The sequence below is a fragment of the Spinacia oleracea genome, chromosome 4, assembly GCF_020520425.1.
Source record: "Spinacia oleracea cultivar Varoflay chromosome 4, BTI_SOV_V1, whole genome shotgun sequence".
In the NCBI taxonomy this organism is placed as follows: domain Eukaryota; kingdom Viridiplantae; phylum Streptophyta; class Magnoliopsida; order Caryophyllales; family Amaranthaceae; genus Spinacia; species Spinacia oleracea.
In genome coordinates, this window is record NC_079490.1 from 109,510,749 (window position 1) to 109,527,773 (window position 17,025).

A 17,025-nucleotide genomic window follows, 5' to 3' on the forward strand; every position below is an offset into this window, starting at 1 on the left:
GTATAATATTCTTATTTTTATAATTCTAAGACTCATTCTCACCTATTTTGGTCAAGTTATGCATATTTAAGGATCGTTTGATCATTATAGGTCATATATTGACTAATATGACTTATTTCGCTCTCAACTTTCAAGTAATGAACCTATATAAGTATTTAAAATCCTACATGTTTAATATACTTAGTTTTATATTTCTAAGACTCATTCTCACCTACGTTGGTCAAGTTATGAACATTTAAGGCTCGTTTGATCATTATAGGTCATATGTGACTAAAGTGGGTCATTTCAATTCCAACTTTCAACTCAATGTCACCTAGTTAAGTCTAGTTAAGAACATTTAAGGTTTATCATCCAGAGTGCACACTAGGCCATATGAGACACACTAGGCACGCAGCAAGCAATACTTCACTATGCACAAAAACAAATGTAGGATACAAAACACACTTCACAAACTTAAACAGAAAGCCAAAAAGGGAACCAACAAAATCATAGCACATTTTAAGATTAAGAAGCTACAGACATAGAACGGAGATTAGTGCACAAACATCATGAACTTCTACATTATTTGACATATAATCTTTACCAAACTCATTTTGGACTAAATTGTGGTATCTTTTTCTTTCATAAGCAAACTTATGCCGATGCACAACTTCTACTTTCTTTTCTAGCATCTCTATACAACCAAATTCTTAAATCTATACCTTATATTACCCAGAAAGCACACATGTTAACCAGCAATTACATTGAAAACATAAAAGTACAAGTGTAATTGACTTAACAACAAACCACAAGAACAACATACTACAAACAGTCAATTCAAGAAGAAAATTTCGGTAAGAAACCATTATCCTCGGTGGGTCTTTTTCTTCTTCCTCATAGAATGAGTAGGCAATATCCTTCAGTAACTTAGAGCTCAATGCGGTTGTGATTTCTGGGCCCTTCTCCGCAACACTGACAGTATACTAAGTAAATTAAATACTAAGGTTGGCTTGTGTCATGATGAAATCTTACATGTATACATGTATAGTAGCAATAACTTAGTCCCTGAGCTTATGTATAATGAGATGAGCACCTTGTTGGGGTTGAAGAGTGAGGATAGTGGTAGGAGCATGAGTATAAGACGGTGATAGCTCAAAAGAAAAGCGTTGTAAAACCATGGACACTGCCATTTTAGCTTCAAGAGGTGCAAAGTTTTGGCCGATGCAGATTCGCGGCCCCCAACCAAAAGGAAAGAATGCAATATTCCCCTTTGTAGCCTTTGCAACCCCTTCTGAAAATCTCTGTGGGTTAAACTCTTTTGCATCATCACCCCATATTTTAGGATCTCTTTGAATACGATATGCTGACATCGTAACCATAGCACCATGAGGGACTGTCAGATTTCCAAGCTGTACGTCATGGTTGAAATTCTTACGGGTGATTGTACACACTGGTGGGTACAACCTCAACACCTCATTCATTATCATTGTCACCTACAACACGATCAAACAAACATCATTTATAAATTAACTTTATTAAACAGTTGAATTGAACCTTACTACTATAAAAGAATGAATTAAGCACTTACTATCTTCAAATGGTTTAAGCCTTCAAAATCAGACTCGTTTTTTCCAAATGTTGCAACTACTTCTTCCCGTGCTCGTGCTTGCCAGTCTGTGCTTTCCCAAAAAAATCTTTTTCCATGCTAGAAACACCGAGGTTGACTCTTGCCCTGCTAAGTAGAACAGTTTGCACTCATCAATCAATTCTTGGAAAGTCATGCTTAGTTTTTTCTTGTTACTGAGAACATTTTCAGTGTCTTTGTAGTTGGAGTCCAATAATATCCCCAACAAATCATCCTTGGAAGCTTCGCCGGCCTCCATTGCCTTCTTTCTCTTAACGATTATCCCGGTTAATAAATTTTGTATTTCAGAGTTTACTGTTTTCATCCTCCTATTGGTCTTTGTTGGCACATACCTATAAGGAAACCAATATAATATCATCAGTGCATTGTAATTAAGTAAGTATAAAAGTTTTCCTACTGCAATACTTAGGAAATAATATCATACATCCATCTAGGGATATAAACTGATTGCAGAAGGCGTAGGGTGATTTCAGAGAAAATTTCTGGCTTTTCGGGTTACTGGCCTGAGTCGTCAAGTGCTGAAACCCTAAACCAACATTAAATACCATCCCTGGTTTTAACTCTTTCTCATGCTTGGAATTCAAGTTCAGACCCGTTTCCCTAAATTCAAGCCCAATACCAGTGCCAGCTGACTTAGTCAAATTCTTCACCAATTCTGGTTTCTCTTTCTCCATCACATACACAACATGGCCGCATCATGCGCCTTATGCAACACCTCATAGGCCTCACTCTGATTTTGATTAGCATCAATCAGAATAGTTCTTGATATATTTTAACAATAACTGTTATACCTAGATCAAATAGCACAAATAATCACACTACCTGGATCAAAATACAACAAATAATCATTACTTGATGCACTCGGCCTCAAATCAAACTTACCACCACTCTGGATAATTTGAGGGTAACAAATATCAACTTTTTCCGCCTTAATCTTAATCTTACTGGGCTCCAAAACAATTTTCAATATTTTATTAACAAATTGACATCTCATACTTCTAGTAACAACGGTAATACCAAAAATCTATCGTACACCAAATTATTTTGGTAACAATGTTATTAGTAGTGTAGCAAAACAACTCTAATTACCAAATTTCAACATAATTAAATACACAATTGAACTGAATATTTGTGAGAAAATCAACAAATCAAATTATTATTCAGAAAATTAAATCAATAAAATAGGGTTAGGAAATACAAACCAACGAGGGAACCAGAATCCGGCAGGCGGTTGTAGAAGCGGTGGAGGAGGGACGCAACAAGGAGAGGAAGAGCAGCGGCGAACCGGAGAGGGGAAGCCGGGAAGGAGAGATAAACGAGAAAATGAATTTAGGGAAAGCACTAACCAGAGAGGAGGAAGGAGAGATAGGCGGCAAATGAAATGGTTTTCGTGAAATATTTTCTGTTGCGTTTGTAAAATGAGCCCGCGCTTGAGTTTAAAGCCCGCACTTGAACTCAAGTGCTGCCAATTTTCTTAAATGAGCCCGCACTTGTGAAAATGTACTTTTGTTTTTATTTTATTTGCTCTCAAGTGCCGCCAATTTATTAAATGAGCCGCACTTGTAGGGAAGCACATGTCGATTTTTCTTCTAGTGAACTAAACCTCTGCCGCAAGCGAAGTACAACTCGCACACTACAGCTATGGGAATCAAGCATGTTAGAGAATGGCTTTGATGTCCTTATTTAATGTTTTAAAGTTTTAGAGTTTAATACTTTGTAAAACATTATTGGTTAACCATTCACATTAATGAATAGAATTCATTTTTCCCTTTAATTTGTGGTTTATTAAATGATGAGTCTCTTCAATTTGACGATATATTCAAGATAGATTGTCAGGACCAGTCCTGTGACTAAGAAATGTCTATCAAGTGAACTTGAATGTCAAAAGTTGAAAATGGTCCCTGGTCGGAGTTTTCTATAAAAATGGACGCATAGAAAACGTTAGACGACTAGAATGCAAGATGACTAGTAGTTCTGTTTCTTGAACTATGTGGACATGGCAATGTCGCAATCATTTGCATAGATACTTACTTTGGGAAAACTAGTATCGGACAGACCTATGAAACTTTACTGTAAGAGATGAAAATCTGTCATAAGTAAATTTCATTAAAATTATTAGACACTAATCCTCAATACCTGAGTGATTTGAGATTACTTGTTTGAGAACTGCTTACTTTGACGTTGTCAACCGTCACACCGTTAAAGGAGGCTATAAAGGCAACGCTCGGGTAATCACCTATCAAACGAAATCTAATCTCAAGATCGTAAGATTGGGAATGTCCTCCCATAAATCGGGATGAGATGCTAAAAGTTGTTCAAGGCCACTCGGAGAGCTAGAAACTATAAAATGCATGGTCGTGCTCAGATGAATCATAGGTTATGATTATCTGTTTATTTGATCAGTTGAACTCTGAAACCGAGAAACACCTCTGGACATAATAAGGATGACAACTCTTACCTTATGTTCAAGAGCAAGCATCGAGTGACAAAGGAATTAGGAAATGCACACTTGTCCCTAAGGACAAGTGGGAGACTGAAGGAAATAATGCCCTTGGTCCAAGTATGCATTTAATGGTAAGTCTAATAAATGCGGTTCAGTATTAATTATACAGGTTAATAATTCAGTGAGATCAAGTGAACTGTATGCCAAGCTAGAGGCCGCTTCAGTTCAAGTGGATTAATGATATTAATTCACAACTTACTCTTGACTGAACCCGTAGGGTCACAGAAATAGTACGTAAACGGATCAAGTATTTTATGGTATTAAATACTCCATCTATGGATATTCGGAATCGACGGATCTTGGTTCCACTGGGAGCTGAGATCGTCAAAGGCAAATTATGAATACTACGGAAACGATGATATTGCCGGAAACGAAAATATGGGTCGTGTCGGAAATATAAATATTATCCAAGTCGTAGATGTTGCCGGAAACGGAAACATGGTACGTATCGGAAAATATTATCGGGAATGGAAATATTGCCGAAATCTGAAATATTGCCGAAAACGGAAATATTGTCGGAATCGAAAATATTATCGGATTCAGAAAATAATTCCGGAAACGAAAATATTAAATATTTGTTCGAAACGGAAATTTATTCCGGAATCGGAAATATTAAATATTGTTCGTATCGGAAATGAATTCCGGAATCGAAAAATTAATCGGAAGCGCGACGTACGAATTAAACATCGGACGAGCTTGCTAGACGCAAGGCCCAACACGAAGCTAGGCCCAACGCCTAGCGAAGCCCGCGCGACCAACAAGCAAAGCCCAGCCAAGCGCGAGCAAGGCCAGCAGGCGCGCCCCTCGTGGGCTGCGAGCAATTGTTGGGCCAGGCCTCAGTGCGCGCGCATGGCGCCCCTCGTGGGCTGTTGTGCGTGTGTGTGAGTTTGTGTTTGTGTACGAAACCTTGATCGATTAGGATTCGTTTAAATTGATTTCCTAAATCTACTAGATAATTAATTAATTGAATTTAAGTTAAATTCAGATTACTTAAATTGTTTCCTAGTAGGATTCTAATATCCGATTTCCATGCCCTATAAATAGGTGATCATAGTTCACAATTTACAACGAGTAATTCAAGTATTCATTCAAGTTTTAGGCTTAAAACTCAGACTTTTATTTGTCATAAAAATCCGAAAATTTCATAGTACCTTTGGCGCAATTCTAGTTAATTAAACCTAAGGCGGATCCGAGCGTGCTGTGGACTATCTACGGAGGGACGACATTTAGAGTCCTAGACTTGTTCTTGTTCTGTTCGGGCGCAGCTAGGGAGGGCACGCTACAAAGAGTATGTATGCTAAATTATGCTAATTATTATGTGACAATTAATTTGGATTCCTGGCTTTTATGGTTTTTCCGCATGATTTATATTCAATTATATGTATCATAACCTAACAGAAGCAAAAGCTCTTGTCACTAAAAATGGGAAACAAAAACATCAAGGATCAAGATTATTCAGGATCATGCAGAAGTTATATCGCTTAAAATTAGACCTTAAACAATGGCATTTTCGAAAATATGGAAATATTCAAAATAAACTAGCGCTTAATCAAGATAAATTACAAAATATAGGACAACAAATGCAAATCCACCCAGATAATTACCACATTAAGCAGCACCTCAACAGACTCCAAAAACAACGTGAACGATTACTTTCGTTTGGACAAAAGTTGTGGGGTAAATATGCTCGAAAGAATTGGTTAACTCAAGGGGATCGAAACTCTCATTTTTTTCACGAGAAGATAGTAAATTTTCTTATTTTATATCTTTTGATAAGTTTGGGTATAGCCTTGAGAGAAGGCTACCCTAACTTTGTTTTATCTTTCTAAAAAAAAAAAAGTAACAAAGATGGAGTTCGCCAATTGCATCATTGCATGAATTAGTTTTGTTGCCTCGTTGGATAAATGACTTTTTATTGCTTTTGGATTTTGGTGTTTTTATTTGGTTAAACAACCAAACGTTACGTTTGGTAAATGACTTTTGGCTTTTGAACTGGTGAATATTAGGTAGCATCTAGAGTTGATAAAATCTGACACGATACGAATCGGACACGAAAAAAAAAAGGTTAGTATCTAACATTTTTGATATTAAACAGGTTAACAAGATATGCTACGACACGTTTAATTAAATGGGTAAGGTTAATTTTGAGGTTTCCCAAGCCGTTTATGTTTGAGCCAAACACAAACATCACCCAGTACGATGATTGCTGCTATTGCCTGCTCTTTTTTTTTTGGCAAATGCTATTGTCGGCTCTAATAACATCCAATAGTCAAGGAAAGTGATAAATCCAAGCAAAATTTTACTTTTTCCAAGAAAATCCAATTTTTTTTAAGTGGATTTCATTGGAAAAAGTGAAATTTTTACTTAGATTTATCTTTTCTCAATAGTCAATTTTACCAAACTATTTTTACACAAATAAAAAGTAAAATAGCCAAAAGAAAGGCAATATAAACAACTGGTTAAATAAACTAAGTGAACCGATCAACCATCAATTATGAACTTAACTCCCTAAGTGTTTTTTTTAGGGAACTCCCCAAGTTTGTTTCCTCAGTTAAAATACTTCGTGTACTCGTGGATTTATGATAGGTTATCCATAGTTGTGTTCCTGTTTCAAGTCTTTAGACACGGGATACCACACGTGCTCATTAAAATCACCAACAAATACAGAACACCTGTCATAAATTTATCTTTTTTAAAAAAGCAGGTAAAGTAGTTGGAAATGAATCAATGATGTGAGAGTACGGAGTATGTGACTATGAGTAATGGAATTTTCTTTTTGACGTGGAGTAATGGACTAATGGTATACTCAGAGGTGTTAAATCGGATCAACGGATCGGGTTTGGGTCGAACTCATCGGATTCGGGTTGAAACGGATTGGATTGGAACGGATTGGATTGGAATGGATTAATTTGGCTAACGGGTCGGATCGGATCGGATTGAAAACTTAACGGATCGGATCGGGTCGGATTTTTTATGCACTGGTTGATATCAGATCGGATTGGAAACGGGTCGGCTTGTAGTTCGGATGGGTCGGATCGGAACGGATTGGAACATGACGGATTGTTAACGGTTTAGCCGGACTATAACGGGTTCAGATTCATATCGGGTCGGATACATATCGGATCGGATTAATCGGGTAACGGACTAACACGGGTCGGATTGAAACGGTTTTAATTAGCCTGGTCGGGTCCATTTGGTTCCAAATTATATAATTATAATATCGATGACTTAATTAGGAGACGAAAACGATAACTAACTTTTAAAAGTAATAAGAATTTAAGATCAATAATATAAGTTATTGAGTATGTAGTATAAAACTTAGTTTAATACTACAGCCGCTCCTGAAAGTTCTTTACGCCTTACATCTACATCAATTACAAGTTTCATTTGAGTAGAGTATATAAAGGGAGAATGAAGTACAAGTACATCGTATAACTAATAGTCATACGCTTAATTGGTAGTGCGACATAATTATTGTTCTCTTATATAATTATTGTTCTCTTAATTGGTAGTGTGAACGGTTCGGGTTAAACGGGTTAGGATCGAAATTGGTTCGGATAAATGGGTCATGGGTTGAAACAGTTCGGATTAAACGGGTCATGGGTTGAAACATTTCGGATTAAACGGATTTTCCTCGGGTTGGAACGAATTCGCGTTCAAACGGATCGGATCATAAATGGGTTTCAGATCGCTTCGTTTCGGATTAAACGAATTCGGATTGTGACGGATCGGTCTGTTATCGGATTCAGATCTTAATCGGATCAATAGTAACGGGTCGGATCGGATTCGGGTTGAATATAATCGGACCGGATCGGATATCGGATCTTAGCTCGCGGGTCCTAAACGGTCGGATAAACCCATCGGGTTCACTGGGTCGGATTGAGAATTGACACCCCTAGGTATACTTCGTAGTTGCCAGTGGGAGGAGTTGAGGACCATGGCCTTTTAAATTGAGTACTCCCTCCGTCTCTTTTTGTTTTTTACGTTTTCCTTTTTAGGTATTTTAAAATGTTCTTTACATTTCCTTTTATATTATCACATAAATGATTTAGTATTCTATCAAAATTTGAGTCCAATTATTATTTTAACCAATTAAACTCATTGAATCATTTAATCTCTCACACTTTTTCATTGGGACATTAAATTTTTCTCATTTCCCAATATCAGAATTTTGATAAAAGTGAAAAACATTATAAATAAACGTAATTTATCTTGTTTAAACAAAAAAAATTGAGGAATATCAATGCAAATTAATTAATCGTTAAAACGCGTGAAAAATGTCAAACGTAAAAAACAAAAAGAGACGAAGGGAGTACCTAACAAGTAACAACTCTTTTTGTATTGAAATACGAGTAGATTTGAGTACTCATGTTTTTGCTTCGCTTCAAAGTTTTATTTATAAATTTGTATTAGCAAACAATAACAAAAAGTCTTGTGTTTGTTGATTACCGACCCTTTCTCTCTCTATCTTTCCTCTCAAAGAAGGAAACCCAAAAAAAAAACTTCAAACCCTAGCCGCCGCCATCGCAGGCTCGTTGGTGGCCGGAGTTTAAGGTCGCCGGCGAGCCTGCCTTAGCAACCGATCAAAACCATCGCTTGATTCCTCTTGTTTGCGGTGGTTTCTCCGGGAGAGAAGAGGAAGACGGAGCCAAGCTTTCCGCCGACGATTGCTTCTACCTCCTCTTAGTTTGCTACTCTTCTCGTCGGATCTTAGTGTAATTAGTGTTCAATTCAACCGGTAAAGAGCTAGCCATCGTGTGTTTTGGGAAGGATTGCTTGTTCGGATTTTCAACCACCATCACCTAATTCAGATCTATCCTAAACGCCGCTGCCGATAATCTCGTCGGTAAAAGGTAAAAGTTTAGGTTTAGGGTTTCTATTTTGGATTAGGAATTGCTAGTTTAAGGTGTTGATTCGAATTTCTAGGGATCTTTGGCTTAACTTTAAATTATTCCGTGTCGCCGCCGTCTTGTAGTGTCGGAAAATGCCGATCTAGACGGTAAAGGTAAAGATTAGGAGTAGGTTTTGCCTATTTTTCGTATCCCTTTGGCTTTAACTTCAAATTATTCCTTGTCGCCGCCGTCTTGTAGTGTCGGATAACACCGATCTTGACGGTAAAGGTAAAGATTAGGAGTAGGTTTTGGCCAAATTCGTGTCCTTTGTAGTCCTTGCCTTGTTGTTTATGGCTTTCTCTGGTTTTAGTATGTTAAGTAACTTTTGGGTTGTTTTGTTTATTTTGATGAAATTAGTTTGTTGGTGTCTCTTTGAACTGGTTAGCAAATTCCCTGTGGTAGTTATGATTTTTGGTAATTATGGTTTTTGGTTATGGTCGTTGTGGGGATGCTTTGAGGAAGCAGTAGGGGTGGAAATAGATTGCAGGAGGATGAAGGTGAGGAGAATAAGTGTCCTCTCCTGTACCAAATTAGGGTGTTTAAGTTTTGGTGAAGTGCGTCTTTGGTTAGTGGTCTTGGCATTGGTGTTAATCTGGTTAAGGGAAGGAGGTTTGTGTGGAAGTAGGGCTTGTTGTTCATGGGGTTTGGTTGTTAGTTGGTTCTTGAGAGTTAATATTTCAATTAATTCTCATTTTAGGTTAGCGGTTAGATTTATTCTGGTCGCTTTCAAAATCCTTTATTTAAACGCTGCTCCTCAATTTTTGAGGGTTCATAGCATGCTTTCTGAGTCATGGGTAATGACTCTTTTTTTGTGAGCAAAGTGTTTCGCTTACAATGTTGTCTCAACCAACTCGTGAAGGTCCTTTTCTTCCCCTTCTGTTCTTGTCTGTCAAGTGTCACAGGTTTCCAGAGATCTCTCCTTCAGTCTACCATTCCAGCTTTGGGTCTGTCCTTGGCGAAGAAATGACAACCAAATGTGGAAATCAACCAGGGAATACAAGGAGAAGCAACTAATTTAGTTGTGTTAATTAGTTTTAGTATAATAGCTACTAAAGCCCAGTGTAATGTTTTGGTAGCTTTTAATTATAGGTTGTAATCATGTTTTTAAGTTTTATGCAAATTTAAGCCTATGTCAAAAAAAAAAAAAAACAAAGTTTAATTTATCTTATTGTTACTCGTTAGATTTTTTTTAGGGAATACTCGTTAGTTGTTAGACATTTCGTACGTACATGGCCGATCTATATAACACGTTAGTGTGTTTTGATATAAGATTTTAAAATCAATATAACTTAACTGATGGACATATTCACATATCTTCTTTTCTAATCCTACACCATAAAAAACGATTAAACACACATTGCAAATCATTTAAGTTTAGTAATAAAAAAAAGTAAATACCTTATCCATACAAATATTAGTGCTTCATATTTTATAACCAAACATTAAAAAACAAAATTAAAATTAAAAGATAAAGGTTTTCTTTTTCTTTTGGTTAAATGGCAAAGTCAACCAGTTATTGAAATACAAAAATGATACTCCGTATTAACTTGAAAATGTGACAAACTTATTTATTGATACTAGGAGTCTAATATTAATGAAATTACTAAGATAGATTTTATTGATACTAGGAGTCTAATATTAATGAAGTGACTAAGATATATTTTAGGCATATGAGAATATTTTGCACTCGTACTAAGTACTTCGTATATCTTATCTACGTCAACAAGATAGATATTATAATAAGATATATATTATTATGAGACTTTATTAAAAAAGAACTCCGTATTTGGGTTATGGTGTGTGAGAGTTTTGATTTTTGTTCTCGAAGGACTTATTTTGTGATATTTACCCTATTGTATAAATACCTTAAGATTGTCAATTATAGATCTTCGCATTTTTTTGAGGGAAAAATAAAAATAAAAAATAAAAAAAATGCATTCTTTACTTTTCTCCCTCCTCTTCACTTCACTCTCTCTCCTCCACCCCTCCACGGCTCTCCCACCCCACCGTCCTCCACCCTCCATTGCCACGAACTCCCTGTCTTCTTCCATCCACGCGCCACCAGTTCCTCACCCCACTGTGTTCTTCGAAGTCACGAAACCCACACCTCCGCCATCTACCACCACCACAACCGCCCCTTGCTCCCACCACCTCCTCTCCCACGACTTTGCCCACACCTACTCTCAACCCCCTGTCACCGCACTATACTCCCCACCTTCTCACTGCCCCTTCACCCGCTACTCCTCCGTCGTCCTTGAATTCACATCCACTTGTAAAGGCCGCCAATTCGACCGCATCTTCGGTGTTTGGCTTAACGGCGTTGAACTCCTCCGTAGCTGCTCTGCCGAGCCTACACGCGAAGGTATTTTCTGGAAGGTTCGTAAGGATATTACTAAGTATTATTCATTACTTTTGCAATCTAATCAGACTATTGCTATTTATTTAGGGAATGTTGTTGACAAAACTTATACTGGTGTTTATCATGTGAATCTCACTTTTCATTACTACCCAATTGAGAATCATGGTGGAAAAAATCATCGAAAATTAGGGAATTTGTATGAAAACTTTGCAGATTTGATCCTACCCATTTCCAGAAATTTGCCATTGAACGATGGGTTGTGGTTTGAAGTTGAGAATTCAAGTGATGTTGAGTCAAAAAGTGTGTCAATTCCCAGAAATGCTTATAGAGCTGTGTTGGAAGTTTATGTTTCATTTCATGAAAATGATGAGTTTTGGTATACTAATTTGCCGAATGATTATTTGGTGGCGAATAATATGAGTAATCAACAGCCCGGAAATGGGGCTTTTAGGGAGGTTTTGGTGAGTTTGGATGGCGAATTGGTTGGGAGTGTGTGGCCTTTTACTGTGATCTTCACTGGTGGGATTAATCCCCTTGTTTGGCGGCCGATTAGCGCGATTGGATCCTTTAATCTACCTTCTTATGACATAGAAATCACTCCATTTTTGGGCAAGTTGTTGGATGGAAAACCACATGATATTAGCTTTAGTGTTACAAATTCATTAAATGTGTGGTATATTGATGCTAATTTGCATCTTTGGTTAGACAATAAGGTGGAGGTGGTTAAGGGGCAGCTCTTGGAAAACAATGTTGAGTCTCTAACATTGTGGACGAAATCCCATTTCAAAGGACTTAATGGGAAGTTTTATGCTGGTGCAAGTAGGTCTATAATGTCTAAAGGATGGGTAGAATCCTCGAAAGGGTATATGACAACGATTTCAATACAAAAATTTGATTTTGAAAACTATAATGTGCTTAGAAATGATGGGAGTTTACAGACAGTGAATCAGACAATTGATTTAAACACCACAGTTTTGACAAAACTGTACAAGGGGTTTGCTTGTCCGTTTTATAAGACAGAATCGTTGAAGAAGTTCGGGTTGTTTGTGTATACCAACCAGGTTGATGAGGGTAACAATAGCTATAGCTTGTTGAGTAATGTGACTTTGGGTTTGAACGAGGATAAGATATTTGCTACTGAAAGTGTGGTATCCTCAAGCATGCTAAGGAACCGGCAAAGAGGGGAGGGAACTATGGTAGTGAAGAACAATTTGGTGTCCAGTGGATTAGGGAGTACACATCAGGTTTATGATTACAATGAGAACAAGGGTGGTTTTTGTTACTTTAGGAATGTCAGCAGTCACAACTACACCATTGTCTTTGATCAAGTCACGGATAAATGTAAGGTTAACACTCTTTTGTCTAATGTATTTTCTTTCGACTAGTATCTTTTTCTTTTCAGGAGAAACAAATTTCAAATTTTTTCATTTTTCTTTAGTCGATACTCCTAATAATGGAGGCCCTGTAATTTTCATTATTCAGCTTAACATTTGGGTTAATAAAAATAGACTTTTGCTTTATTTTCTGACTTTAATTAATTGCTTGCTTTCTACTTGTCGAGTCATTCAGGAGTTTAGTGACGGGAACTTCTAAATCTCCAATACTCCAAGAAGGTTAGGTAACCGTACCTTCAGATCTTCGGTCTGCGCTCTCCCAATTGAGCTATCCCCGTAATTTGGTTCTAATCTAAGATATTACGCACTCATCATGCAGAACTACTCCCTCCGTTTCTTTTTGTTCTTCACGTTTTTTTTAGGTGTTTCAAAATGTTTTTACATTTTCTTTTATATTCTCACATAAATGTTTTAATATTCTATTAAAAATTTGTGTCAAATGATTATTTTAACCAATTAAATTTATTGGGTCATTTAATCTCTCACACTTTTCTATCAGGACATTAATTTTTTTTCATTTTACCAATATCAGAATTTTAATAAGGGTGAAAACATTAAAAATAAACGTAATTTTTATTCTTTAAATAAAAAAAAATAGAGGAATCTCAATGTACATTAATTAGTCGTAAATAAACGTGTAAAAGACAAAATGTAATGAACAAAAAGAAACGGAGAGTATCAAATATGATTTTTAAACATAATTCTCTCTCTAATTTTTTTCTTTTTTTTTACGCGAATTTCCCCCTTATCTATTTTACACTTTCCAAGGTAAAACTAAGTCTAAGTAAATCTATATATATATATATATACACAAAGGGGAGTTTTTTCAAAAACATTTAAAGCGTCTACATAGGATTGTCCAGTCACATAATCAGAGATAAAATTTGCTAGGAGTCTAAATAATAAATAAATACTTAGTAAAATATAATAATTGATAAATTTTATTTGGAGTCATTTTTGACGGGCTCAAATCCCGTGTTTTAAGTGAAATATTATAAGACAGAGTCTCTAATTACTGAAATGATCGATATATGTGCTGAGGTAGTCAATTATGACGACCCAACCCCCTTTCACGACAGGCTTGTGACGGAATCACATTTTAATTGTTCTTTTACGACGGGAAATCCTGTCATTAATACTTTTACCCCATAAAAAAGTATCAAATCATGCATTGCCTCTATAATTTTAATGTATTGATCCGTGAATCGCACGGGCTTAATTCTAGTACTAAATACTCCGTAGTAACCTGTTTATTAATCCAAACTTTTAGTGTTTTTAATTACTTAGAGAGACTATTAAAAAGTAAATATTTGAAGTATTATATAAGAGAAAGTCGTCAAAAAAGTGATTTACTATTCCACCCTTTTTTAAATAAAAAATTAAAACAAAAATATTTAGGAAAATAATTTAAAAGATGTTTATCAAAATCACAAGATATTAAACTAGAACTACATATTAATAAAAAAGGAAAAAATTAATCAACCAATTAAGTATTATTATACATGCATTTTAAATTATAAGCACGCATCGAGTGTACGGAAAACTACTGGTAACTAATGGCACAATACAGGGGCAGATCAAAAAAAAAGAAAAAAAGAAAAGAAAAGAAAAAGGGGTCCAAAATTTACCTTATCTTTAGTGCTAGAAAAAAGTACATTAAAATGTAAAAAAATTCAGTACAATTTATCATTTTCTTCCAAAATGTTAATGTCTTTGACAAACAATTCCTAGATTAAAACAACAACAACTCATATTATTCTAAGTACCCCTAACAAATAAAATCGACACAAATAAATTACCCTAAACGGCCATAAATCAGAAATCATATGCATAAAAAATCAATCAATACAAACATTGTACCACAAAGGGCCATAAACATGAATTATGCATAAAAAAAATTACAATTAAAATCAAGCATTTAATTAAGTTAACTCAATAACCCAACGAAACCATGTCTTTCAAAGAATGGTTTCTGTTTTATATCCGACTATTCCAACGTCAGGATGGAAAGAATAGCCCAAGATGTACTTACTTCATTAGTACTCTTTGGGGTTTGTGGCTAGCTAGGAACAACCGCATTTTTAGAAATGAGGCTACCACTGTTTCAGTTGTTTTTGCTTTTATTAAGATTGGCTTGGATCAACATGGAATACTACAACCACAGGTTAGGCCTTTTGTAAGGCATCTGCATCCACCAGAGGGGAATATTACTTTCCCACCGGGTTTCTTCAGGGTTATTTTAGCTGGAGTTGAAGATCAAGGTCCGATTTCCACAATTGTGATTGATGGTTCTTGGCACAAGAACACAAAAAATGCAGGTATGGGTTGGTTTCTTGAGAACCAACATATTCCGAATGATAGAATTTTAGGGGGAGCTCAAGCAGGAACATCAGAATCTGCTCTTCAGACAGAGGTTTTGGCTTGTCTTCTCAGTTTACGGTAGGCATCTCAAGCAGGGATTGGAAGAGTTACAATTCTTTCAGACTCTCATCGGTTGGTTGAATTGTTACATTCGGATGCTACTATGGACATTCAACTCATTTGGACGCTTGCTGAAATTCGGAGGACTGGCAAGACCTTTAACTGGTGTTGCATCAATAAGGTGGATCGAGACCGAGTTCAAGTTGCACATGATTTAGCGAAAGCGGCTTCAACCTATCTTTTGTCATTTAGGAATTTTCCGTTTTCTTTTAGTTGTTTGTAGTTCGTAACTTTGAGCTCATGTCAAAAAAAAAAAAAAAAACTCAATAACCCAAACACTAAAAAATTAAGTCAATTGTGTGACTTGAAATCACCGAAATTTTAATTTATAAAGATACAAAAACCTAATATTAAAATTAACATTGATTCAATTTCTTACTTGAATAGTAAGAATCAAGAGGCAATTAGCTCCTTGAGTCAAATGATCGGAACGACAAGAACTTTCCGGTGAAGGAGGCTCGGAGTTGTGAGAGGCAAATGTCTGACTGAGGCGGCAGCTAATGGGATCTGATGAAGAGCAACCGAACAGGCCCGGAGAGAGAAAAATGAGATTCAGGAGGTATTTGGTTAGGAGAGGTTTCAGGGAAAAATTGCTGGGATTTGATGTCAATCAAATTAACAAAGTGGAAACAATCCCAAAGCCAAGATCCATGTAAAAGTATAGATTAAGCAATACATACGTTAGACGTGTGTACTCCCACTTGCTCTATGAACACGACTGAGAACTGCACATGTGTTCCTCTACAATCGTTCGCCGACACGTTAAGATCCGCCTTGATTCCGATAGCTTAGATTCTACTCAAGGGTGTTTAGCTTTTTGGGAAATGTTCAACATGGAGGCACACAGAGAATTAGGATGCTATGTGTCTCTATGGTTGAGTATGTATGGAAAACGGTATGGAGCAAGGCTATTAAAATAACCTATTTACTTAAACTTAATAACTGGCCAAGGCTTGTGAGCAAAAGACCGGCAATGTAGGGATTCACAGTTAAATGAATAACATGATAGCAGAACAATCCCAAAGCCAGGAACCATGTGTAAAGTACAATTTAAGCAATACGTACGTTTGTAACGTGTACTCCCGTTTAGTCTACGAATACGAATAAGAACTCCAATTGTAGTTCCTCTACTTGGTTCACCGACACGTTCAGATCCGCCTTAAGGTTGATAGTTTAGATCGTATTTAAGGTTTCGTGACTTTTGGGAATAACAATATAATGGATGCATAGAGAGAATTAGGGTTCTCAGAGTGTCTAGGGTTAGAGATTATCAGTTGTTTGGAAAACATAAGTGTATAGGTTATTAAAATAACCTAACAAACAAGCAAACCAACCGGCCAAGCCAAGAAGGCCATGACCGGCGAACAAGCCTAGTGAGAACAACACACACGCAAGGACACAACCAGCAAGCTGCTGGGCCGCGGGCCACATCGCTGCTACTGCTCCCTTTCTCCGCGCGCGTTGGCAGCAAGGCCATGGGCCAGCGCTACTTCTTGCGCGCTGCGCCCATGGGCCTTGTGCGCTTGGCTCGTGGGTTGCCTCTTAATGTTGCGATTAAATTATCCTTCGATAATTTATTTATCGTTTCATATTTGACGATCCAATGTCGTACGATACGATTATTCATTTTGCCTAGCTTACGAATGTTAGGTTATGAACAATATAATTCAAGCGGAACCATAAAAGCCATGGATCCAAATTAATTGCCACATAGTCAATTATCATAATTTAGTATACATACTACATGATGCGTGCTTTCCCTAGCTGCTCCC

At 36.6% G+C, this 17,025-nt stretch overlaps 1 protein-coding gene and 1 pseudogene across 2 annotated transcripts; one reads left to right on the top strand and one right to left on the bottom strand.

The window, feature by feature from the left end:
• Positions 1 to 591: 591 nt before the first annotated feature.
• LOC110796096 (cytochrome P450 72A397-like) lies at positions 592 to 7,514 on the bottom strand (annotated as a pseudogene).
• Positions 7,515 to 10,899: 3,385 nt separating this feature from the next.
• On the top strand, positions 10,900 to 12,898 carry LOC110796087 (peptide-N4-(N-acetyl-beta-glucosaminyl)asparagine amidase A). 2 transcript variants are annotated; one of them, XM_022001116.2, is made up of 2 exons: positions 10,900 to 11,381; positions 11,466 to 12,898. In XM_022001116.2, exons 1-2 carry the CDS (start codon positions 10,952 to 10,954, stop codon positions 12,761 to 12,763), a joined length of 1,728 nt encoding a protein of 575 aa, XP_021856808.1. In that variant the 5' UTR covers positions 10,900 to 10,951; the 3' UTR covers positions 12,764 to 12,898. The 2 variants fall into 2 exon arrangements, with proteins under 2 accessions (XP_021856808.1, XP_021856807.2); XM_022001115.2 differs by having other exon boundaries at positions 10,900 to 12,898.
• Positions 12,899 to 17,025: the final 4,127 nt, after the last annotated feature.